This window comes from Rhamphochromis longiceps, linkage group LG7 (assembly GCF_057381845.1).
Source record: "Rhamphochromis longiceps isolate RC_006_pf linkage group LG7, R_longiceps_female_GT1.1, whole genome shotgun sequence".
Classification (NCBI taxonomy): domain Eukaryota; kingdom Metazoa; phylum Chordata; class Actinopteri; order Cichliformes; family Cichlidae; genus Rhamphochromis; species Rhamphochromis longiceps.
Genome location: NC_140563.1, coordinates 45,827,401 through 45,854,212, shown reverse-complemented (window position 1 = coordinate 45,854,212; position 26,812 = coordinate 45,827,401). Strand labels below are relative to the sequence as shown.

Here is a 26,812-nt window from a genome sequence, read left to right as displayed (position 1 = left end):
CCATCCGCCCTCCCCCTTCATATTTCAATATGAATGCGCATCTCTGAAGAGGAAATAGTGAATGTTACAACAGACAAGAGTGGGGACGGAGGTTTAAATAGGTGACACACACATGCTGCTCACTGAGGTAAAGCTTATCAGCATGTAACTAGTCAGTTGCGTGGATACTAACTAACATAGTAATCTCCTGTCTCTGCACGTCCGGTGTGTGTATATTTGCCGAGCCAGAACCCTGCGCTCTTGTCCGTATCAGCTGTCACGTGTGTTAGATTGATAGAGGACATTCATACCATTCGCACGTGCATCACTCTGAATATTACAGCTCCTCCACACGTGAAAGTGATACTCACTGATCGCGTGCGCTTGTCTTGGCAAGAAAATTGCAATATGCAAAAAAAGTGAACTACAGCATCATAACAAGATATTCAGATTTCAGTTTGATTATATTCAGCAAACCCAAGTCACATCCAGACCAGGTTGATTTATGCTGGAAAATGAATTTTCCTTAAGGATGAATCACTGAACCCACAACAGAATAAACAGATTCTAGTTAATGTATTTTTTGAAAGCAGTGTCCAAGCAATTTAATAAACCCTCATCCTTTCTTACGTTTCTTCCAACCACCACACCACATCTGACTAAGCCAGCAGTAAGTGAGGGCTTTGGACTGCATTGGATTGTTCTGTATCTCCCTGTGATATAAACAGCGTAAGACAGGTTGGGTGTACATTGGCTATATATAGATGTGTCTGCAGACAGACTCCAGAGCAGCCTAGCAGGTGACTACTGTTTAGCTAAAAACACAGACCGCAGCTAAAGCACAGGCTGCAGATACAAATCTAATGATAGCAAAAGTGATGCCAAATTCATAGGATTCTGGTTAGAAGAGGATATTTTTGCAATTTTCTACTTTCTCCCTCCCATTTATTGGTTTCTTTTGACTTTTTGAAAACAATCAAAAGCACAATGATCGGTTCTTCTGGGCAGCAAACTTTCTGTATCGGATCATTAATATAGCAGTTGCACAATTAACACCTTTCAAAAGGATTCTCACGCTGTTAGTGTTAAATGTGGAAAAGAAAATCCAAAAAGAGTGGTTCACGGGGGCTGGCTGTGCTGATCTGTATTATCTTTGAGGTTTTGGAACCAGGTGCACCCTGCCACAAGCTTTCGGAAATGGTGTTTTATTACACCGTGCTGCATATTTCAGTGACAATAAATAAACATCAATTATCATACTTTCCTAAGACTTCTTTCCACAGCTGCCAATGTTAGCTGGTCAGCAACAAGATTTCCATGAAACTGGAACAAAAAAAAAAAAAAAAAAAAAAAAAAAAAAAAAAGGATAAAATTCACTCAAGCCCACTCTTCATGTTTACTCTGTGCACATCAACAAAGATGATGTGGAAGATCTCAGTCTGAAACATTTAGACAGCCAGTGTTTTGAGGTCATTAAAAATGACCATTTTCAGCAAATGCTGTCTTGTGTGTAAATGTGCATGCCAGTAAAACTAAACCATAGAAGCGACTGGATTCACCACAAAAACAGCCAAACTAAATATAATTATACTGAGTCTTCCTGGCTGTGATTCCAATTCAAAACACGAAACCGCAAAACTAAATAATATATATTCCACTCGGATTAATGACATTCTGACAATGAGCAAACAGAGATGCTTAAATTTCTTTTCTCATACTACAGTCTTGGAAAATAAAACCGGTTTTATCCATTTGCCAGAAACTCCATGACAGCTCACCCTCACCTAGTCATTTGTTATGACTTACTATATAACGCAACAACAGGATAGGAAGGGCACTTCCAAGGTTCATTTCCTTTCTGATGATAACATGTTTATCCTCACCTAGCAACAATAAAATAATATTAATGCATTGAAATCGGTGTATGTGTGGTAGAAGCAAGTCGTGCAATTTGACTTCAAATTCCTCCGGGCCCTTATGTAAATTCACTTCAGTGATCACCTATTTTTTCCACATTGGTAGCTATACAAAAAGGTTGGGACACCGTTAAGTGTAAATAAAAGAAGAATGGACAATAAATGATTTTTTACATTTCATAAACCAGTATTTTCTTCACAAAACAGAAAAGATATAAAATGTACCACTGAGAAAATGTAACAGTAAAGGTCATATACTAGTTAGGTTTGAATTTGATGGCCATATATCGGCAGAACTTTATGAAAAAGCAAAAAACTGTATACAAATTGTTGATTAAAAATCTCATTATTTATTGCACGTATAGTACATGTGGAGTTGGCAGTTTGTAAATCTGGGAAGGCGCCATCAGTACTGAAAGGTATATACAGGTTTTAGAGCATCACATGTTCCCAGACATCTTGTTCAGGGAAGGTCTTGCGTATTTCAGAAAGACAGTGCTAAACCACGTATTCCATCTATTGGCTTTATGGCTCGGCTTCGTAGGACAAGAACTTGGGTGCTGGGTGTCTGCCTGCAAACCAGACCTTTCACCAACTGAAACCAATTGAAACATCATGAAACAAAAAAATATGACAAAGACAACCCGGGACTATCAGACAAGAATGAGACAACGTTCCTTTCTCAAAACTCCAGCAACTGGTCTCCAGACCTTTAAAAGACGACGAGATGCTACACAGTGGTAAATTTGGTTGTGTCACAACATTTGTGATGGCATTAAATTCAAACTTGAAACTTAAAAATGTTACATATTCTCAGTTTAAATATGTCATTCATTTTCTGTGTTCTACTTTGAGCAAAATACAGATTCATAAGATTCATCACTGCATTCTGATATTCATTTACATCCCAACTTTTTTTGGAATTGGCGTCTTTAAACACCATCATTAGTTTGCATGCCATACCTGACAAGTGTCTTAAGACAATGTTGGGCCATTACACATTTCCAGAAAAGACACTGACAATGGTTTTAGAAGTCTGTGTTATTCTACTGGATGACTGGAATTTGGCATTTTAAATGACTGAGAGTGCTTCTAAGCAGTCAGAACATATGACCGACATCATTTTCATAGTCACTGAACCTTTCAGTAACACCTGGTGTCTTATGAAGGGAGCCATTGTCATCCTAGAAGAGACCACTCCTACCAGAATAGAAACTAAACTATTTTCTATGCAGCGTCACCGTGTCAGAGTAACTTTACCGCCATTTTCATGCAAGATTAAACGTACTTAAAGTGTCATTTTTTTAGACTTTGATATTAATGACCATAATATTCTTTCATATCAAACTCCTGATAGAAAATCAATACACATATGCCGTCTAGAAAATGCACTGTTAAATGTTGTCAGATGAATAATGCTATTTGGATGGTCACATATCTTCTATGTGAACTGTTTTTCATAGCTCACATTCTTCAGAGTGACATAATATAGGAATCTTTTAACTGCCATATTAATCATCTCTTGGTAGTCTTGTAATGTTGCTATGGCACAAACAGTCTTATCAGCAAGGATCAAAACTGTCAATCAAATCGTAGCACATAATTGGAGATTGTAAAGCTTCACACCAAGTGTCAGTTATGCACACTGGGTTTGAAGCATTTCAGAAAATAGCAACATAAAAGTACTAATCGGTTTATGTACTGTAGTATTCTTAAGAGTTTTTATACAAACCAATATAATGCACCCTGTACACTATAAATAATGTATTTAAGCACAGAGTATTTCAAATACTCTGTCACTCAACAAGATAAGTAATAAGCAGCATATGTAATGTAATGTAATATTTGCAAAGGGAAGGCTTTTGTTGTTTATTGAGTGCATTTACGTATACTCTGAAATGGCAATGTTTGATGTTTCATTGCGCATCCATTACCCGCACTAGATTACATACAGCTGCAGGACAGGGTTATTTTCAGACAGTTTTCCCACAATTAAAGCACAGAGGCTCCTTTCTCCTTTGATGTGGTGATGGAATGACAGTACAAGCAAACCAGGCTTAAGTTTTCTGTCAACAAATTTTATAGTTTGGAAAGTGTGCGTGCTTGCTTTGGCTCTCTTTGTTTATGTGACAGTAAAGTCGCTCTTCGCTGGATTCGTATGCACTGTTAGATTCACCACTTCATCTCATTCAGACAAAAGACTCGCCAATAAAAATAGTACAGAGTTTCACTATTGCTAATTTTAATCCCTCCTCTTTTTCCCTACTGTATCACAAACTGGATGCAAAAATATCTGCTGATATCTAATATATTTACCAATATCTTGATCATTACAATAAATGTACTTATCTACATTAAATTGTGTTGTATATTTTAAATGCAATTCTGTGTTCAATAAGTACATTGAGATATTTACAACAATTCAAATTGATTTTAATGCTGTTCCTACACTTCTATATTAGCATAGTAGTTTCATAAAACCTGGGATTCTATTCTTTCCCTGGTCAACTCCATTCCTCTTCCAGAAGATTAACTGAATGGCTCCCATTAAGATAAACAGCAAATTTGACTGTTCAGTCAGGAAACTGATAGAGGCCACTTTTTCTCACTGATGTGGCGATATGGTTGCCAAGCATTTGGCAGAAAAGCCACATTTTTCTCTATTTATAAGTTTATTCCTCTAAACATCAGTACATTTCTACTCCAAATGTGTGTTTATGGGTGTTTTCCCATAGAGTTAGGCTTGTTTGCTCTCAGCTATGAGAACAGAGGATGATTAACATGTGTTGTGCAGGGAAATGTGTCTATAGTGTGTCCGTCCTGCCTCAGCATGCATTCTGACTGATAACCCATTAGAAATGAAGAAGTATATGGAGGGAAAAAAGAAAGAAAATAGTTGCTCAATGTCAAAAAAAATTGAAGTTTTCAAAGATTATTGGACTCTTTTTGAACTACGTGAAAGCTGCTTTTTAAGTGATTTTTAAGCATTTCTTTTTCACCGTCATGTGTTTTGCCATGTGTGGAATGGAAACTATCAGTTTGTGGATCATATTGTTTTCATCTGTTTCTTTTGTTAGCTTATGAGACAAATCAATAAAAATATTGGTAAAAAAAGCAAACAAAACAAACACTAACACCACACTTTTATATCCTCGTGGGTCTCAGAATTTTATACTTTCCTAATGAAATTAGTGGAAAAACAGTTGATGAACTCAGCATGATCAGATACAAAGCTGGATGCCTCCTGCAGATTTGGTGCCACACGTTACACCAGCCAGAAAAAAAAAAAAAAAAAAAAAAAAAAAAACATCTGTAGACTATTGTTTACAAACTTTTCTGTAATGAACCAGCCATAAAACAATACTTTTTTTTATTACTGATTATTATTTATTTAGGTATATTATTTTATGTTTATACCAATGCATTCAAGGTCAAGTTAGTCTATAAAATGATTTATTATATGCTATAGTTGACTATAAATAAGGCTTTTACATGATTAAAATAAAAAATATAATAAAATATTATGCCAATAAAACCAGTTTCCACTGATTTTACTGCAGCTCAATGCAAAAACACTGAACTGTTTTAATTAGCACAGCAAGACTTCATCTGCTTTGAATAATAAAAATGTCTAATTAAATAAAGCACAAATAAAGTAAAGTTCTAAAAATCAAGCTGCTTCTTGCAGTTGTCAGCCTTTCTGTCCTACAAAAAGTACCTTAAAATATTTACTATAACTTTTGTCAAAATACTTTTAATTTGCTTCAATACACACAAGTAGGAAAAATCACTTCATAGTGCTTTTGAAGCTGTGTTAAACCAGCTATAACAGCATATTAATAAAAATCTAAATGTTGACAGGAGTCCCAGGGAAGTCTGTCTAGTCACATAAGTAAGTGAAATTCATAGGTTGTCCTGAAGAAGTCCCAAGATGTGTGAGTGATGTGATTTTCATGCAGTTACCTCTGTAGAGTGAGGCTGAGATTGCCTGTGCAGGCCTTAATCTTGTTCTGGGCCTCGAGGTGATTCATGCTGTCTGTGGAAATCCCATTAATTGACAGAATGATGTCTCCAACACTCATCTTGGCTTTGGTGGCCTTGCCTCCATCAGTCAGCTGCAAAGACGCAGAAAAAAAAAATACCAGTAAGAAAAGTATGATCATTATGCACTCAAATTAATGCTATTCACATAGCATTTAAGTTTAAACAACTCTGCGAAAGAATGTTAACCAGTAATTATGATGCATGTATACTGTGCTCATTTTTTCCCCTTGTAATCACTAACTATTGTGAATTCCTTTCCACTTCCTGTCTTATGTAACCGTTGTCAGATAAGATAGTCATCTTATTCTCCTCACAGCATCAACATCACAACATCAGCGAGAGGACTCTAAATCTACCCAAAACCATCTGCCCATAAAAAAGCCAAAACTTTCCCACAAAGATGACTCACATGACCAAATGACAAATGACCACAAATCAAAACCATATGGTTTGAAAGTTTTCATTTTAATCATTAAAAAAAACAAAAATAATAAAAAAAAAATTAAAAAATAAAAATAAAAGTCCCCGCCTGGTCAGGCAGGGACTTCCAGAAGCATTCCTGGAGCCCCTCCAGGCTTTTTTTCTCCCTTTTGCGTAATTTGTTATTGTGATGGTAAAAGGTGCTGATGCACAGATTGTGTTCTCTCTTGTAGAAGTTAATTTTATTTGGTTCCACTTCTTGGCTTGATTCAACCTTCCATTCATTAAAATTGTGGGTGCATCACACAATCCGCGTGTTTACCTGCTGTGTAACACAGCTACTGCTGTTTATGTAGTATCCACTTATTTTTATTTAAATTGAGTTTTATTAGGTTTTCTATCCCTTGCTATCATGCTGGACTTTTTTGGAATCAACATTGAAAAAAACAAAACAAAAAAACATGATGATGACGACATGACTGGTGCGGTGACTGATCAGTGATTAGAAGGGCGGGTACACTTCATCAATCACTCAGCACACTCTTAACACACTCAAAACCTGTACAGCCATGTTTAGGCAGAAAAGGGATTCTGCGTACTCATCCTGTGCTGGCCTTGCTAAGGTCTCTTAATGTTGTGAAAGAGCAAAACTCAGAAAGTGTCAGCACATGCAAGCGAAGAGGGTGTGAAGCCTGAGGAAGGGATTTTGTCGATCGATTCAGTGGATTATTGAATGAAATGTACCAGCTTTGTACATAAAACTCCGTATTAACCTATAAAATTTACATGTATCCAAATGCACGTGTTTTTCATCTCTCAACATCAAGTTCTCTTTTAAGTTAATCATTTTAAAGCTGATTTAAAAGGGAAAAAGACAAACAAGGTGTTTACTTTCACCACTGCTAGATAATACCTTTAGGTTATCAGTAACACTAAAAGCAGCCAGTTGAACGTAATGAAAGTGCCATTGTGTGAGCTCTCATAGTAACAAAAGGAGGGGGAAACAGTGGGAAAGAGGGGGGCAGAAAGAATGAGGAAATGACAACAGTGGTTTGAATTGACCGACACATTTCTCTGGAGCTGTGCATTCCTCATGTTTCCCACTAGTTCAATAGCAGGAAGTGTCAAATGCCCAGCTTAGATGGATCTACCCATACCAGCGTCCAGGAAAAACTATAGCGCTGTCACATGCGAAGTACGACTAACAAAAGGCAGAGCGCTCACTACACTAGCCACAACACAATCATAGCTTCAACTGACTCAATGTATGACACAGACCAGACTACGTAAATGATGGCAGGTGTGCCTCTGAGTCTCCCGTGACACATTTACTTTCAGCAAAGTAACTTGTAGCTCTTCGGGGCAATAAAAGTGATGTAAGCACTGTTCAGAGATTACTGACATCTGCCAGCTATGTCTAAATCTGCTGCACAGCTCCGGAGGCCAACAGCAAAGAGCTGCTGAGGGGTTGTGAATGCACACAACCGTGAGACATTGCTCTCCACTAAACAGAGTCTCTTTTTTCCTGTGCCTGTGAGTGTCAGGCAGAGAGAAAGGGTGGAAAACAAGATCGGAAGTTCTCTCCTTGTAAGGATGCGATTGCTACTGCTCTTTACATGGAAAGCTCTCAGAAATGCAGCACCTCAAGACAAGAAGAAACAGGCTCTTGTAATATTCTGAGAAAAAGAAATGCGTTGTCGGATGGGCTTTAGTCTGTAGAGAGCAGAGAGATAACCTTCACTCAAACACCGTCTTTCCCATGTGGCCACGAAACAAATAGGCGTCACAGTAAGAATCCCTGGCATGTGTGGTCTATAAATATAAATGGAGAGGCCTGAGACACTCGTGATGGAACGGAGATAAGTAATGAACAGGAACTTTGGCTGTGCTTCTCCAGTTCTCTCAAAAGATCAACATGTTTTAGCAAAGTGTTACGCCAAATCCAATTATCCAGGCCATATTACATAATGTGTGGAATCAAAAACCTCTTTTCAAATGTTGCTATAAAATCATCCAAAAGGGTTTCACACAGCATAACTTGGAGTAAAAAAAATCTGAAAAATTTGGTGCTTTCCAAGTTAATGACATCTTTTCCCAACTTTGTTTACATGAATGGGATTCCAGCCGCATAATGGTGTGACTGTGGCGCTACAGCGGTCCTCCCACACTGGTGATTTTACTGCTGTGGAGTTACTGATAATAACTGGTTGTTCCACACTACAACTAAACATGTATTAACTCCAGCACTACTACATCCTGCCTGCAGTTAAATTCACCAATACATGGCAGATTAGTGCAGGGATCGCCAAATTCATTCCTGGTACAAAAAGCATTTTAAGAACTCTATATTCAAACAAACCAAAACCAAAAAAGGACACCTACGAAACCTCACAAGTGGAACAGAAGTCAAGAAAAAGTAACACTGTTTCCAAAATGTCCATTGCTTCCATGTGTCTTCATCTATTGTAAAGTCATAATCAAATAGAGACACAAAGAAAAAAGGGAAAAAGTTTCTTTTAAAAGATTGAGTGCACATTTAATTGTTCACAATTATTAATGTATCCTTAATATAGTGATATGCAAACAAAGACAAAGAAAACACATTTATAAGATTTATTTTGGTGGGGGGAAAAAAAAAAAAAAAAAAAAAAAAAAAAAAAAAAGAGATTCTGTTTTTACAGCTAAATTTATGACACATGCGTTCCCTCTCTGGAGTCTGTTGGTGCCAAATGTCTTAATACTCTTGGATTCTTTACTAAACTCAATGCTGTATTTTTATACCACTGATTTATGATTTCATTGTTACACCACCTTTTTTTTTTCTTAAGTTCAGGCAAAACTCTTCCTAGAAGAAGAGGAAGGCACTTCTTCTGTCAATAATAAATTGAATAAACTGGGTGTGTTTATGATAATACAACGCATTTAAGATCACACTCCAATTTTATGGGGTTAGCAATCATCCCCCTGGCTGGTCAGTGTCTAGTTTCCTGGCTTTAAGGAAATTATGGAGTAAGGAAGAAGGTTGCGGTCATTTTTCATCTGGGAAGTCATGTTGGAGGAAGTGTCTTGTGGTAAGAGCTGGCAGGCTTGCGAGATGAATGTCACGTCTCTATAGGATAGTGTAAGATAGAGTACCTTATATGGAAAAGACCAGACCTAAAATTATACCATCACAAACGCACATGATGAAGCAAACTGACCTCCTCTTACTGGTACTTACTATTAAAGTGGCCTTAGACGAGCATGCTTTCAAACTCCTGTGTTATTCTTTCCTGCAAATAATACAGTGTGTCGACCTCCTTCTGTAGATTTGGGAACACCAAATAGAAAACCTTAAAGAGCCTAAATACATGTTTGAGATTTTATTTGAAAAGATGCCAAAAATACAATACAGCCCTAAGGTTAACAGTCCATAGGAGTGATAGAAAACAATTCCACATAAAATTTTTTTACTTTTAAAGCTCCCCAAAAGGTAAATATTTACAGCACAGTCTCTTCTATTTGACAGCACAGTGTGCAGCAACCTGCTGAACTAACACGTACAGTACAGCTCATTGTCAAGACGTCATCTTTAATAAGATGGCACACCTGCAACACCTTGCACAAACTGTTCAAACAGTAAAGCGGAAGAGTATGCATCATTGGAGAGGAAGCATACATTGGGAGGGGACCACATTGTAGCTACTCTTTCTCCTTTAAGCCAAACATCCCAATTAAGGGCACTTGAACAGAGGTAGAAAGCGGTTGTCATGGTTTGACCCCGGTCTCGCTCTGCATCAGTCTGGCTGCTAGAAAGCACGAGATGCCAAGCAGACCTACAAGGAGGTCTTAGTCAAATCGCCATGGCAACGCAAACAAAACACACAAAGCAGTACCAACCCTGCACTGAATACTGAATGCTCTCCAGTCAGGTCAAAAACAAACCCGGCTGACTAACACTGCTGAGCCAGATGATATGAAAAGGCTTTTAGACATGGTGAGGATTAAGCCAAGTGCCCGTTTCTACCTTTATCTATGATTTGTGCAACTCTTACATGAATTAATAAAAAGGGGATTTTTTTGGACTTTTATTGAACTAAGTGGCACGGTCATTTTCAGTTTTTACCTACTGCTCTGCTACATTAACGCATTAATGGCAGAATTGGCAAAAAAATAAAATTAAAATTAAAAATGTGTAGTCACCTAACATTTCAATACATTTATTGCATATGTGCTTATTCTAGTTCATGGAAACTGGCAAGTCAAATCAAAGAAGTAGATTTACTTTTAAATATACTTTATCCAAAAAAGTGTGAGTGATCTAAATCAAAATCAAGTGACAGCTTAGTTATCCTTTATAGCTTTGCCATGTAACGTTAGGGAGACTGGAAGCAGATGCTCGCAATACAACTCAAGACAGACACCGGAGAGATCAAACACATACTACAAATAACGGTTTCCAACAAACCCATATGTAACCTGAACAGGCACATATTGAAAGACTGTTTAAACCAGAATTAAGACCTTGCAGTTATATGTATATATGTGGGGACCAAAGACTCGTGTCACCCATTAAGTATCCAAATAAATGTGAAATATGGTCACAATCTGCTTCTCTGTTGCTGAATCATAACATTGAGTAATGGCAGGAAATGTGGTTTTGCATGAGCTATAATACCACAGTGCAAGTTAAGCTTGGACTTTTTAAAACGTTACCAGTTTACTGTTCAGCATTTTAGTGTATAAAAGTTTCAAGGACGGCCAAGAAAAATGGTTTGACTGCGAAATTCTGATTTAACTTCAAGTTCAAGTAGAAACTAGTTCCAAATATGAAGAAATTCCCCCAAGGCATTATAGAGATTTCACATTCACTGGAATAGGACTGACAGAAAACACAACAGCATATAGCACATAATGTTAAAAGAACTTTGTAGCATTTAGGTTCATGTATTTATCATGAAACTGAGCGATATTGGGTAGATTTAATTGCTTTCTACATTTTAGTTTCTATGTAATAAAGCTCAAGAGATTTTATACAAAGAAAAAATGCAAAACAATGTTTAGTGCTTTGCAACAAAGGCCACAAGCTATCGGTCTCAATGGTTTCCTGAAATGCTTGCTTTTATGTTTTCTGGGCCTGGGCTGAGCCATAAATTATGGCTTATAGTCAGACAGCAAGAATATCCTTTATCCAAAGAGCTTAACAAGATTCAAATACTGTGTAGCAATAACAAAAAAAAAAAAAACAATTCTCCTGGTTGCATACTATGCAACCAGGAGAATTGTTTTTTTTCCTGTTACTTGGACTTCAACAGTTGCTGTAAATATGCCATGACAAGTTCACATGAACATTTTGAGAACAATATCTAAAGTTGATCCTTATGTGGCCAAAAATAATACAACACCCTCAAATAAGTGTCTTTTCTGAACCACCTGCATTTTAGTTGAGAAATGTTTCTTCTTTTGACTCCAGAGAAAACATTTTAAGCAGCTCTTTGTCACTGGAGCTTATGCTCACCATTTCACAATGTTTTATAGAGGTGTGACAAGTATGATGCAGTTAAACTGCAGTTTTGGTTAGCCTTTGAAACACTGGATTTTTAAAGTGGCTAAGAAAAATGTTTGTGAAGAGGAATGTTTGGCGAGTGAAGAACATGTTTAAAGTTAAATTAAAGAGCGCAGTGAAGGGTGCTGGAAACCAAAAATATTCACAATACTTGCAAAAAGAGCAATAGTTTCACAGTTTCTTACTGAAGACTCAAAACACGAACGTTCATATATTACTCGATGGGGAGTTTTCTATTAATACATGAACAGTATTATCATACCATAAGAAAACTTCCCCTCCCTAACGTGAATGCACAAACTGTAAAATGTACCTACTGTGTTGAAGTTTTTGCCCAGATATACTACGCCATCAGATTCTGCTCCTTTCAGTGTCAAAGTAGCATTACCATAACAAAAACATAAATGTGATATGCCAGTGGTGCTTGACAATACACGTACTCTTGGCTGGGGTGGAAACGCTCAAAGTAAACACAGGGCCAAAATGAGTTTCTATTATTTTCCCTTAAAGCATCACAACCCACTAAAACAACAATAACAAAAAACATGCAAAACAAGAGGAGGAAGTGAGGGGTCAGGGGGGAAAGAAAGGAAAAAGAAAGGGGAAAAAAAAAAAATCATTGTGGTGACCCTCAAATGACCCAGCAAGCAGGCATGATAGATGCAGACATGCGTAACAGAATTACAGTACTGTGCAAAAGTCTTGAGTCAACCTTCCTGTTTTTTTATATTCTGTTAGGAAAATGAGAAATAAGTGCAGCAATGTATTGAAACACACATAAACATACATGAATATACAATAAGAGGCAAAAATTTGAGATTGTTCTAATAAGCTTGAAAGTCATATATTCTTCAACACAGCCTGAACTCACTTAGTCAAGCTTCCTTGTCATGTCTTTAAGTAGTCTTCAGGAATAGCTCTCCAGGCTTCTTGAAGGACATTCAAAGCTCTTCTTTGGATATTGGCTGCCTTACGTTCCGTTCTCTGTCAGGATGATCCCACACTGAGGAAGCCAGTCAATGACTGATAGTGTTCCACTGTGTGTTTGTCTATCCAGGTGTGCTTTCACTGCACTGGTAGTGTGTTTGGGATCCTTGTCGTGCTGAAGAATGAAGCCATTGCCAATCAAATGTTTTCCAGATGGTATTACACTGTGGATCAAAATGTGTACTTCCACTGTGTTTTACAGATGGCTGTAGACACTAACTGTTGTACCTCTCTCCAGATCTCTTCGTATATACACCGATGATCTGGATGCTAGCAATAAAGTACCCAAAGATACAATTTAAAATGCACTGCCAAGTTGCCTGTTATATGTAGACACAAGATTAATTCACTCCTCACTCCATAGGTCAGTGTTAAGTGGTTCAACAAATTGGGAAAAAACCCCAAATATTCCTGTAAAAATGTTTAGATACAAGGACTGAGTTGAAAATGGGTGAAAAAGCAGCCAATGTCCAAAGGAAACCTTTGAAAAACCTTCAGAAAGCCTGAAGAACTATTGATCAAGACTACTTTGAAAAAAAAAAATACAAAAAAGTCTGGGTCCTTGGAAGCAAAGAATAAAGCAATGAGTGGTGACTCAACACATTTAGACTGTAATGATATAATTGCACTTTTCTTCTGTCTTTTAAAGATTCAAAAGCCTGTGAAGATATGCCTAAAAAGTGAACAAACACAGACTGCCATGGATGGAGAAACAGAGACACGCACACAAGTAATATGCACAACTGGATCCCTGCTCCATAAATCAGCCATACAGTATTAAGTGATCCACTCTTCACAGTGCGCAGCCTTGTTGGAAGGTTACGTAAACAATTACATATCCACTCACTCAAATTTTTCTAACACCTGAGGTGCACATCAATCCTGCCTTTTTTAAAAAACAGAAAATGTTCATGTAGAGCATATATCTTTTCAACACTCATTCAAAGAGCAAAATTTCAAAAAGGCATCAGAACAACAGGCTGCTGTGTTCTTGTGACCACCCTCATTTTCTTTGTATAATCTTTGAATTATGTGCATATGGTAAACATATGTAAAGTGATTACATCATTATTCCACAGCAATCTCATCCATTCAAGCAAAAATACATGCACGCTATAATGTGATGTCAACAAAGTAAGTCTCACTCCAAATTAAGTCTGTTTAACATTGTGGATCTGTAATGAACCTTAAAATGAGCTCAAGGTCAACGCAATTTTCTCATCACTCATCTAATGAAGGAACTGAAGTAATGATTAAACTGTTGGCAGATGTTTCAACATATGTACTGCCTACCAACTTAACAGTGACCTTTACTAACCTGGAAACTGAGCTGATAGCTCTGACAATTTTACGGATGGCATACCGCTCTACTACCGTACACACAATCATTTATAGGCAGTGCCATTTGTGACCACAAGATTCTGACTAAGATAATCAAAGAAGAGGATTAAGCTTATTCCTGGTGCCTTAAAAATAACAAAAAAAGAATCTAAGCCATTCACTGGTCATGTGGTGGGACAAAAATGTGTCACAGGAATGACACTAAGGGTACATTCACACTGCAGGTCTTAATGCTCAATTCCGATTTTTGGATCAAATCCGTTTTTTTGTCTGCTTGTTCACACTACAAATAAAATGCGACAGCAAACGTGCTCTAGTGTGAATGTTCACGTTTCTCCAACGTTGTCTTCCCAACAGTTTCACTGACATCTACGCTGGATGGTCAGGAAGCGTTCACGATGTCTTATCGGGCGCTTCTCCGGCAGATAGACAGAAAAATGCTATTGTGTGGATGCGTTTTGTACTATAAGATGTGATGACAAGAAGGTTTGCTGACAACAACGCCGTTATGTCCTGCATGCCGTTATTATCATAGCTGCAAAACCTAAAAATAGACGGGGAAGCTATGCTGGCCTTTTAAATGCTCTCAGAGTTACATTGTCAAACACAGAAGAAAAGTAATTTCTCTCCTCACATGATATTCAAAGTTCTGTAACTGATCCTGCCACTAACAAATAAACAAAGTGACTGACCTTTGTCATAGAGTTGAGATTACAGTTTCAAAACAGGATATAGTGGGAACTAAATGATACTGCCCACAGAAGCACAGCTGCACTCAAAACACAGAGGACAAGTTGCTTCCTTATCATCCTACTTTACAACAGCAAAGGCTACTATAATAAAGACAACTCAGATGTCCTTGGGAAGAAATAGATTCTGACTTTGCAAACAGTGAGCTGCACTGAAGGCTTCCTTTAATTTTTGCAGCAACCACAGCAATTTGCACACAATCCTCTCACACTGTGTACCTAAACAGTATGTCTGTGTGTAGGCTGAGGCCCAGACCTCATAAACAATCATACTTTTTAAACAGCGGGCCATCCATCAGCCAGCTCAGGACTTGAAAGGATACGGCCACTCAACTTCTGAATTTATGTGACTTCGAGTCCTAAATAGTTATTACAGATCCATTGTGGCTTTCTAGAGTTTCACTCAGTTAAGACATTTGAAGACAGGTTCTTATGTGTCCACAGCAGACGGTCAGCAAAGGTCAGCACACTTAGCACTATCGCTCATCAGCCGTTAACACCTATACGCCGCGTCCCCCAAATCTTTCCAGAGCAACCACGTGAGGTTCAAGGGACTTTTTCCAATTGACAAATGTTGTGAAAATAATGTCCCGTCACATTATTTTCACAATAGCCATGACCTTGCTGTGATGCATGTAAAGGTCATTGGAGATAGAGTGACAGGGGCATGAAGTGTTAACAAAAGTGTCTAAATGCAGCACTGAGTGTCACATATGAGACAAATGACACACACACTTTTGTCAGTGACAAGGCAAATGGCATAATAGGAATGACCAGCATTCCTCTGAAGTGACTGTCATGAAGTGAAGCATGCATAACTTGTGTGTGTGTGTGTGTGTGTGTGTGTGTGTGTGTGTGTGTGTGTCCCACTCACCCGTGAGATGGTGAGGGGCAGACAGAAGTCCTTCCCTCCCTGCAGTCTGAAGCCCCAAGGGGCGGGGCCATCCAGGGTGACATTGTAGTTGGTGTTCATGATGTACCTAGAAACAGAACAACACATACCAATCTCAAATCAATATTCTGAAGCTTCACTTTGGGGCTGTTATATTATAATCACACTTTCATCTACACATGATCCAACAAAGAAGCATTTTTATAAATGCACCACTCTTTTTCTAATAGAAAGACTGGTCAAATTTTTCATTCCTGGGGTTTAGGGCTGTAAGGATCGACAGATGAGGGATGAAATACCCCATCTGCATTCACATCTTGCTAAAAACTTGTTTTAATCCCAAGTGTGGTGTGTAACAGAATGAGTGTACTAAGCCTGCGAAGGGAGTTAATAAAAGGCATACCCTGCACTGCCAGAGACTTGTTAGAGATCAGCTTCAATTCACTGGCAACAGTTTGATTTTCTTTTTTGCACCGCCATCCTTTTTGGCTAAATGAGACACAACCTACATCACCGTTTGGGCCAAATGTGCTATTTTATGTGAATTTTGTACATGGAAATTAGTAAGAAAGTAGGACTTAATTGAGCAAAACTTACTTGGTGCAAGTAATGTAGTTCACGCACTATTAAGTTTCACTGGTTTAAGCCCTGCCTGTCATGCATTCCTTTTCCCCTAAAAGACTGAAGCGGCAAACATTTATTGGAAGTGAGACTGAGGTTAAATCCAGTGACATGTTACGATTTAGCGCTTCATAAAATTCATTAGACTGATTTTTGAGGAAACTGGAATGTTTGCAAAATATGCTTTTCTAGCGTGTGTGTGTGTGTGTGTGTGTGTGTGTGTGTGTGTGTGTGTGTGTGTGAGAGAGACAAAATCACTGCAACTCTGTCAACAGCAGTGAATCTGTCACTGTGCCTGTCAGATCGGGCAAGTCTGAAAAACCACAAATCATGTAAGAAACATTTAATCTCTACCCGAGCCAACAGGCTGACACAAAAATATGGCATTAAAGCCTAACCCACAACCATTATATGTCACACACTGTATGTTTTAATTACAAGAAAATGAAATATGGAAGCACATTTTTTAGCAAATAACTTCAAAAACATCTAAACCCAAAAAGCTACGGTTTTCTAACCAACTAAGGGTCTGACATGAGATCCGTAACCATTCTTTGTACTTGAATAACTTTCTCTTTTATTACTGGTTTTCATGGAGAAGATTTCCCTTTAAGGACATAACCTGGCAGCTGAAACACATCAGAGAATGTAACTCGTACTGTGTACAATTTCATTGCCTGGTGTGAAAAAGAGGCATAAAAAAATATATATTCTCACATTTTTTGCATTTTTTCCCCAATGGGTATTTCATGAATAATAATGCCTTGTCATCCCAGAGCTATGCCTTTTTGGTGTCATAATTCATGCTACCATTACAAGTTCCCTAAGGGCCAAAGCAGCACCTGTTAGAACCCGTCACCTGGTTAGTTGTACTAGACATAAATCAGATCAGAGTGTTGGCCTGCGCACATCATCTCATCATCACGCCCAGAGGGGAACGAGCCCTTAAAAGAAGAGGACACAAAAGACCTTTGGGAGGGGTGGGAGCCTTAAAATCATGTGTGAAAGTGATATGGAGAAGGTGAACACCTGAATAGCACAAAGCACACACACAGCAGTAGTGTGCAGTATTTAGGACAGGTAAGGCAAGCTGTCACAAAACCTCCATGAGGTAAACAGGGTGACTTGAAAGAAAAAACGGCATTTTAACCTCTTTTAACGCCATTCTAAATGTAATTTTTCTTCTAAAATATATGACTGGGTTGTGTTTTTACAAAACATTAGGCTACATTTTTACATGACAATGAAAAACATTGACTGTCAACTTGGTGAACTTATTAAAACACACTCGTAGTCATTGCTGTAGTGGCAACTGTGAGAAATTAAAGGTACGTGAATTGAGTTTTACTATCTATCTATATATATATACTTACTTTTTGGGTATGTGGCCATAGCTCTGTTATTTGTAGAACATAATATTATCACGCCAAACTAATCAACAGGAAAAATATGCAAGTCTATATTAAGACTCAAACTGATTGAAAACAGCTGTCTGCCTGCTCAGGGTGACCTAAGGCTGAGTTGTGAGCCAGGAAGTGTATTTTTGGCTAAAATGAAAAATCCCTTCCTAAATATAAACTCCATAAACTGCATTCACCCAATTCAGTTTGTCAAAGTACAGCGTCACATGAGAAACATATTTGATAAATATTCTAATAAATCATTCTTTCAGCACAAATACAAATGTTTGTCTTATTCTTTAACAATTTATTGTAACGCAGCAGAGCTACACAAACCAACAGAGCTCCAAAAACAAGAACATGAAAGCGTCTAGCTTCCTAACCTCAAAATAAGGAACTCAACCACACCTTTGACACTGCCAGAAGCTTTGTTTACTATCCCACTTGAGTTCACTTCGCTAAACCTCCAACGCTGACAAAGAAATCATTTTATGGATAGTGACAGGACACAACAAACAAATACCGTCTGTGCTACGGGAAGATCTTTGACCCAGAAAATGATGTCTTGGCAACACACATGCACACACGCAGGCCTGAAGTTTCTCAGTCGTTTAACTTATTCATTCAGTGTGAGTTTTCAGGAGTCTCAAGAAAGCAAAAATACTGCAAAACTGGTTCACGCTGACTGAAGTCACATTACCTAATATGGAGAGAACAAACATTACGCTCATCTCATGTTGCTGCTTGTTTTGCAATCTGCAGTGATATCATGCATAGACATGAGCAGACACACCTTTTAATGTCTTCATAGAAAAGCAATTGAGTTAGGCATGAGAAAGTATTAACAAGACTAACGTCAAACCTTCTCTAAACTGGTTAGGGGACAAATTTGAGCCTTTTTTTTTTTTTAAATCGTTCAAGTTCCTATCACAATGCTGCTTTCGGTCTGATAAACATTTCAGCACAATCACGCTATCAAGTTATGGCTCAGGCAATTGAATGTACTTAGATGTCATTTAACTTCCTGGATCTTAACCACACAGTCTGAACTCAAAAGTTCCTGGATTTACATTAAACAGTAAAACTTGTATGTTACTGCACATGTGGCCTCACAAAACCTGTGAGCCAAATCACACTTTGACTTACATTTAGATCTATATGTAACTCCAAACGTCAGTTCCTGCTTGTAGCAAGATTTAAAAAAGAAAAAAAAAACATGGCAGAGGCTTCAAAATAAAAAGCTCAAAATGAAAATTCCATTCATGGTAGGAAAGCAGTCTCAGTTACGAATCACACACATTGAATGTAAATAGCATTCACAAACTGCTTTCCCAGCATGTCAAACTACAGCTGTGTCAAGTCTGGTTTCCTACATGTGATCTCCAGGTAACGCGGTCTGAAGAAGGAAACTTTAAACGGTCTGTACGTCAAACGCTTGTCCTGTGCAGTTACTGCAAGATATGTTGACTCACTTAATTTGAGTATGTTTGCATTGTCACACCCAGGCAATGGTGATCACATGAAATTGTTCATACTCAAATGATTGCATTTTGCATAAATAAATGACAATGTCAAAATTAAAAGCTACTTCTTATCAAACATGCAACATTCTAGCCTGCTTTTCAACATGCACCCTTTTAATTTAGCGTGCTGCCAAACAGTGCGCGATGAGTGCACTAGTAGTAACAGCTACGGTTGTTTGCACCCATGTGTCCCCTCTGAAGGAGGTAAGAGAAGCGAAATGAAGCCGAACCAAAAGTCTCTTAGCAGCTCTCAGACACAATAAAGCACATGTTTAATATAATGGTGAATATTTCCACATGGACTTTTAGCCTGCTTGAAACCGTTCTCACGCAAACTGGGTAAAACAAATGCGTTACTCCGTTTGCAGGACTGAAAATTTAAATACGGTTATTCTTCTTGGAAATGCTTTGTAACGGAAACATGAAGCTGTAAAATAGCGAGCGTAACTTTCTCTGAATTGTTACTAGGAAAACTGGCGAGATGTGCCGCGCAGAACTCACCTTGCTGTGTGGAGCCGGGTTTGGTGGTGAGAGAGAAGCAGCAGTGTGTTTAGTCCCTTCTCAGTTTTGAACAACTGGACTGAGCGGAACTGAAACTTCCGCGTTAAAGCCAAACCTATGTGGCTACCGGGTAGGAGGGCTTTAGCGCGCCAGGCGGTTCACTGGGGGCGACGCGGCTGCCTGCAGGCGTGGGCTTGTTTAGTGCTGGGGCAGTGCAGGTGAGTGGTGGTGAATAAAAAGCACAGTGGATGAGACTGCAAGTGCACACTTGATAACTGGTGGTATGCGATACTGCAAAACTCGGTGCTGATACCAAGTAAATACAGGGCCGGTGTCACCAATACTATTACCAATACCGTAAAAAAGCAGCTTATGTAGTGCGTCATGATTTATGACATGAATCGTCACAAGTTCTGAACACATTTTAATGACCACGACTTAAGATAAGAGGCTTTTCAGGGGTTTTTCTTTTTATGTATTTTGAAATGTTTCTTTTTTTTCTCCCTGGAATGTAAACGTGTCTGTCTCTAAAGCACTTTGGCTCAACTTCTGTTGTTTAAGTGGCTATAAATAAATTAGATAGAACAGTCAACACAAAAAGTTTTGGACTTTTCAGTGAGCTACATACTGAACTTCCTAGAAACTTCCTAGAAGCTAAGTATCGATCCTAAGTAAGTATTGATCCTGTCCTATACCAGTACCAACGCTGGTATTGACACGATATTTAGATCAAATCCTCCACCTCTGCAGTTACAACAGAGTTCAAACTCGTGAAAGAGCCTACTACAACCACAAAAACCCCAAACTGTTCCATCTTCACAGTTTTTTGTTTGTTTGTTTTGTTTTTAGTAGAGATGGACCGATCCGATATTACGTATCGGTATCGGTCCGATACTGACCTAAATTACTGGATCGGATATCGGAGAAAAATAAAAAATGTAATCCGATCCATTAAATATCACGAAAGCACCTCACAAAACTTGCAACACGCCGTAACTCACCTCAGAACGTATGCATCACGTGATAGAGCAGCTGTGGCATGCAGGACCTGTTGGTGGTCTGGATAGCATGTGGAGCTTCGCTAGCAACCTGGCATTTCATCTCCGACAAAGTTATCCCCGAGAGAAGTAAAGCAAGTGTGTAAGTCCATCTCTGAATGTTTGTAAAGCATTCCCACGTTAAGCTTAACAAGCGACTGCCTCTCGCTCTCCTGCTGCTACTTCAATCGTGAAACTGCTTAAATCAGCTGATCAGCTTTTCTGTCGCGAGTCTGTCTCTCGTTTGTTTTTGGTCCACTTTGCGCCAGAAAGAGCAAACCAGCGGCTGAACAACAGCAGCACGTTTAAGCTTGATAAGCTGTTGTTAGAATTTATTTAATATTACTTTCTACACCAGGATCTTTTTCTACGTAGCTGACGGCTGGTAACTGTGCAGGGGCGGATCTAGCAAAGTTTAGCCAGGGGGGCCGATAGGGCATTAACAGGGAAAAGGGGGCACAAAGACATACTTTTCTTTCTTATTCTCATTTAAAATGTCTAGCTTTTAATAAATAATTATCTGACACCCAAAGTTTTAATTTGATGTAAAATGAATAGAAGTCAATTACTGTACATAGTGACTATTAAGTCTAATATATATACCCTAGTAAGCTATAGTACTTTTTACTTTGGGAAGGTACCATCTGTGCAGTCTGCAATTTTGTTGAAGAAAGATGTTGAATCTATTTAATATTTCTTGAAAAATAATTGATTTCTGTGCATTTTTTTTCACACTGCATCAAATTAAGGTTGATTACGTCGATTAAGCATCATGAGGTGGCACGTGAGGGGTGGTTCCCTATTTTTTATTTATTTAATTTTGTTGTTGCTGGGAGTTGGAACCCTATTAGTTAGGTTGCTTAATATTTACGCTAAGTACTCTTTAAAATACCAGAATAGGGAGGATGGTGTAGGTCTAAGTTTATTAGATTGATCAGTATTGCTGAACTATGAAATATTTTTTTTGTATACAGGTATAACAGAATAGCTTTAGTGTAGTTGTTGTTTTAAACTTGAGTATGAACTTGCAGACTTGCAAAATGCAGCAAGATATTTTAAAAAACAGTTTTGTTGATTAAAAAACACTATATCGGATTCATATCGGTATCGGCAGATATCCAAATTTATGATATCGGTATCGGTATCGGACATAAAAAAGTGGTATCTAGTTTTTAGTCACTTTTGACAAATAGACAGTATCTAGCTTGTGTTGTATGAAAGCTTAAAAAATGAATTCTTTTTTTTTTTTTAAAGGACCCAAAATAATAGTATCACTTAAATTTGTGTCCATAGCTTCTTAAATTGGTTCATTTACAACCTGTTAACATTTTGCCTGATGTAACGGTCTAATTAACAATAATTTTACCTCTGTGGTGGATTTAGTCACAAGTGAATGCTATCAAAATATCAATAGTATCGATACCAGATTGATATTGACAGAATCAATACTTTGTTTCTGTCATTTAAATTCAGTAATGTGTGTAGCCCGTTGAATTGTGTTAAATTAATTTTCTTTTTAGGAATGAAAAAGAAGGACCTCAAACTTTCACTTCGTGAAATGTCTTTTTGTGTTTACCGTTATGTCTATTTTATGTATAGCCTGTAACACACTTAAACAAAAGAAGTTGATCCAAAGTGTTTTGGAGACAGATACATTTACATTACAGAGAAAAAAAATACATGAAAAGCTAAAAGGTGTGTTTTTGTTGTGTTAACTAATTATTGTGTAATATTAAAAAATGATCATTAAAATGTGTTCAGGAATTGCAAATGAACAGTGAGTCATGTCACAAGTCATGACAAGCTCCCCTATAAACTGCCTTTGTATCTGTATCAGTATTGGTATCAGCAATACTGCCCCTGTATTTACTTGGTATTAGATTAATGCCAAACTTTGCAGTATCGCACAGCAGTAGATTTAGGCCTGCAGCAAAAATGAAGAAGTTAAAATAGTCTCACTGGCATTTTTGAGCCAAGGAAAGTTAGTCATTCAGCAGTAGCTGATTGTCAGTGGTTACTGGAAGGTATGAGGCTGATACTTTTGCATGATCTTATGAAAGAAATATTTAAGCATCTGACAGGGCACTGACTTCCCCTGTTGCATCACTGAGCGATGTCATCATGTTTTCCACTAACGTGTGGCGTACCAGTGTGCAGGTCAGACATGCTGTAATACATTTTGAATTATCAGCGGAGACATCACTGATCCCTGCTTTGCATTTGTGGTGGGAATTTAAAAAAAAAACTGCATTAATGTTTAAAATTTAAAATACATGTAAAATACATGTAAAATATTCACAGAGGAAGCCCACACAAATTCCTTTGTGTGAGTTTAAGGCCTCTTTTTGCATTGATTTGGATTGTATAACCAATAAAGCCTTTTCTCATTTATAAATTAGATTTTTGTTATCATGTGGCTGCTGTAATATGGCAGTGATTTAGGTTTTAGTGTTAGTGTGCCCTCTAGTGGTCAGAAAAATGCTTCACATCCACAGGCACTGTGGACTTTGACTGAAGATACCACGTGATTTATGCCCTCAGGGTAGAAATCTATTTCAGAGGGTGCAATGTCATTTGAAAATGAAAGCAGAAGGGATTTGCCTAGACCTATACTTGTTTGTTACTTAAAGGCCCTTAAGCAGTTAGTATCAGTATACCCAGAGCTAAAGTTTCAGACAGGACAGAAGTGTGCCAGTATTTTATTTTGTTATCCACAATGATCCGATTACTGTTTCACAAGCCTACAGTATGCATGTCTATCATTGTATGTGTCTCACGTTTTTAGCACAAATAAAAATTACCTATTGTCTTAATCTTACTTTTGATAAGCATGAAACAGATTACAATATGATTTAGATTGCAGTATTTTATTTTTATACTGTAATATTTGGTTAGATACACATCTATGTTACCATTTCTAGAGGCAAAGCTTTGATCTTCACATCCTGTGAAACTGCATGTCATCTCATGCTTGGATTTTAGGGTAGGAGTTTAAGGATAACACACAGCTGATGACATCACAGGAAAAAAAATCACACAAAACGCAATAATTACAAAACCACTCATTTATTTACTGACACAAACCTGTTAGGGAGATAAGTTTGAGACAGTAGTCCAGTAATGTAATAAATGTAGGATGTAGCCTTTATTTCCCAGCATCCTGGTGAAAGGGCAGGTGATACCTTTATCCAGTGTATTTTGTAATCAGTCATTTTTGTGGCAGTGTGAATTTTTTGAACACCGGGGCGCTAACTGTTACATTTCTTCACGTCAGCCATATCTGGGAGGATTAAAAGGTCTAGTGTACTGCGCCGCTATATCTTTAACTGTAATTGAATGAATCAGGGAGTTGTTACTTTTTTCAGCTGGAGGAAGCAGAAAACTGTTAAAAGTAATTACCTTTCTACCTGCTCTGAATGTCTGCTTCCTCTCGCTCTCATGCATTATATGCAAAAGTGTCGACTGTTATATGCAAAAAGAAAAAGAAAAATTCTTCAGTAATAAATCGCTTTAAAGTAAAATAGTAGAACTGATTTATTTTGGATGTATTTTTGCTTTAGATTAAAATAAAGATACTGAAAATCATTTGCAAAAGAGCATATGGAAACCTTTATTTATGGCAGCAAATACACACATAAGTATGTGAACAAAGACTCGATGCATGTTAGTGATTGTGACAGTTCTATGCCCGAGAACACGTATTGACAAAACGGTGCGTTTGTTGTGTCTTTTGCACATAAATTCACATACTTTGACTTGCACAATGCTTCATAATAAAAATAGTTCCCAAAATACTTCCAGTGAATAAAAGCGGTACAAAAACATTTTGATCTGACTGTGATCCAAGTTGGATCAGAATGCTTTCTGTTTCAGATAAATGTTGAGTTGCAGACTAACCATGTCACTGTCTTCCCAGTCTTAGGCTGTAAAAATCCTAATCTGCGGGATCACAAAAACTTAGAGCACGTGTCAACAAATACAAAATGTATTCTTGTTATTCAGTGTCTTTAATGCAATCAAATCAGTTCATCGATGAGCAACACTCGTTATAAACAAATATATTTAACCTTCTAAATAATACAATATAGAACAGACTTTTACATGAAATACAGCAGTGATCATATTTTACTGAGGCATATAAATACATGTAGCCTTAGTTATAATGTAAACAAATGGATACAATTAGCTTCCTCATTCAGTGCTGTTTTAAAAAGAGAATTCTCAGCGTCCTTACAACAAGACGATAATAAACAAGTCCTCGGACACACACACACATACACGCGCACACACAAACACACACACGCAGACAAAGAAGATCCTTAACTATGCACCTATCCAGCATTTTCCCAGTTTGAATACAATACCAGCACAGTGGCTTTGGATATCTACTGATGCCAAATATACCAAATATCTGATGCTGATGTTAAATTGACAAGCTGTATTACTCACTCTGAGAAAGAGATTGAGAAATATTATTACATTTTTTATTAAAATGATATATCCTGGCTCTAAATGTAATGTAATGCATATATTAACAGCTTATTAAATGGCAATGGGAAACAAAGTAAGTTTTTTTGTTTTGTTTTGTTTGTTTGTTTGTTTGTTTTTACATATATGGTCTTGTCTTATTTTAGCTTAGTGTGAGAGGCATTGTTATATGCTGCTGTTATTCAGAGTTGCACAAGGTTCTCATTTTCTTGCTCTAACTGTGCACTTGTGTGTCAGTTGTGGAGTGGAGCTGGCAAGAGGCTGAGATAATATTAAGTGACTGAGCCTGCAATGAAAGCTACCCAACGAGTGTTACATTGAATATAATGTGAAAGCAAGAGACAGAGAGACGCCAACAGGGAAAGCAACGATGTCAAAGACCTACAATTGTGGTATTTCACTTGACCACATTTTGTCAAGAAATAGTGCAAACATACAAAGAAAACATGTTGCTGCAACCGCTAGCAACCTTTGGCCTGCTATTGAGTAGTGGCATGGTTATGGCAGTACAACACTGAATCAAATCAAATCAAATCAAATCAATTGAATCGTGCCACTTATTTCTGCTCCAGCTTTTTGAATCGTGATCGGACAAATATCTGATCCAAGCACTGGATTGGTGCATCTCTTTAACATTTAACAAGCTAGTGTTTTTGAAAGAAATCTTCGCACATTAATTAACTGAACATGGTTGCAAAATTGTGACTGTAATTTAACTGCAAAATGTCTTTGGTGCTCTGCAACTTTGTTATTGGAAAATAGCCAGAATACAACCATTTGGCACCCATTTTAGTTGGTGTCCACTGTTGCAAAAAAACGCATCACATACAAGTTGTGCTCATCAGCACAGACTTGATTGCAGCACGTTGGCGATCTGTTTGCATTTATAAATGACACGGCAGTTATTTGCAAACCTTGACGATTGCAGTCAATTCAAGTCAGACCACAGTTGTTTGGAGACAGGTTCCTCCTACAATGTGACCTGTGTAATCGCCTTGTGGTCAAAACTGGTTGCCCAGAGGTTAAGACTGTTAAGCACTCAACCTCTGGTTGACTAGTTAGTGACTGTAACTACTTGCAATTGTTTCTTTGCTTTGCAGTTACTGGGTAACTGTTGAGTTTTGCAAGTTAGTTGCAAGAAGGTTGACATCCTATTTTTACGCTAGTGTTGCTGAACCATAAGTCAATTCACAGTTCTCTCCGTCTGCTTTGTGTAACTCCATTTATTTTTCTCAAAACAGCCTTCCTCCAAACATCAGTCTTTGAAATTGAATGTGAAGATTACACTGGATTTTTCTTGCTCGACATTTATCCAAAGTGTGGCTGGATGAGGACTTCATATTTTTTGTGCTTTTTTTTCTTCTTGTCT

General features: G+C 37.7%; 1 protein-coding gene across 3 annotated transcripts in view; it reads right to left on the bottom strand.

Moving 5' to 3' along the window:
- Positions 1 to 20,069, bottom strand: part of pdlim5b (PDZ and LIM domain 5b) — a 35,974-nt gene extending 15,905 nt beyond the window's left edge. For 2 of the 3 annotated variants that reach the window (XM_085413890.1, XM_085413891.1), the window contains exons 1-3: positions 19,919 to 20,069; positions 15,856 to 15,961; positions 5,859 to 6,010 (exon numbers count right to left, since the gene is read on the bottom strand). In XM_085413890.1, coding sequence (XP_085270016.1) covers positions 5,859 to 6,010; positions 15,856 to 15,954 — 251 coding nt within the window. In that variant the 5' untranslated portion in view covers positions 15,955 to 15,961; positions 19,919 to 20,069. The remainder of the gene's footprint in view (positions 1 to 5,858; positions 6,011 to 15,855; positions 15,962 to 19,918) is intronic. The other variant, XM_085413889.1, reaches the window with a different exon arrangement.
- Positions 20,070 to 26,812: the final 6,743 nt, after the last annotated feature.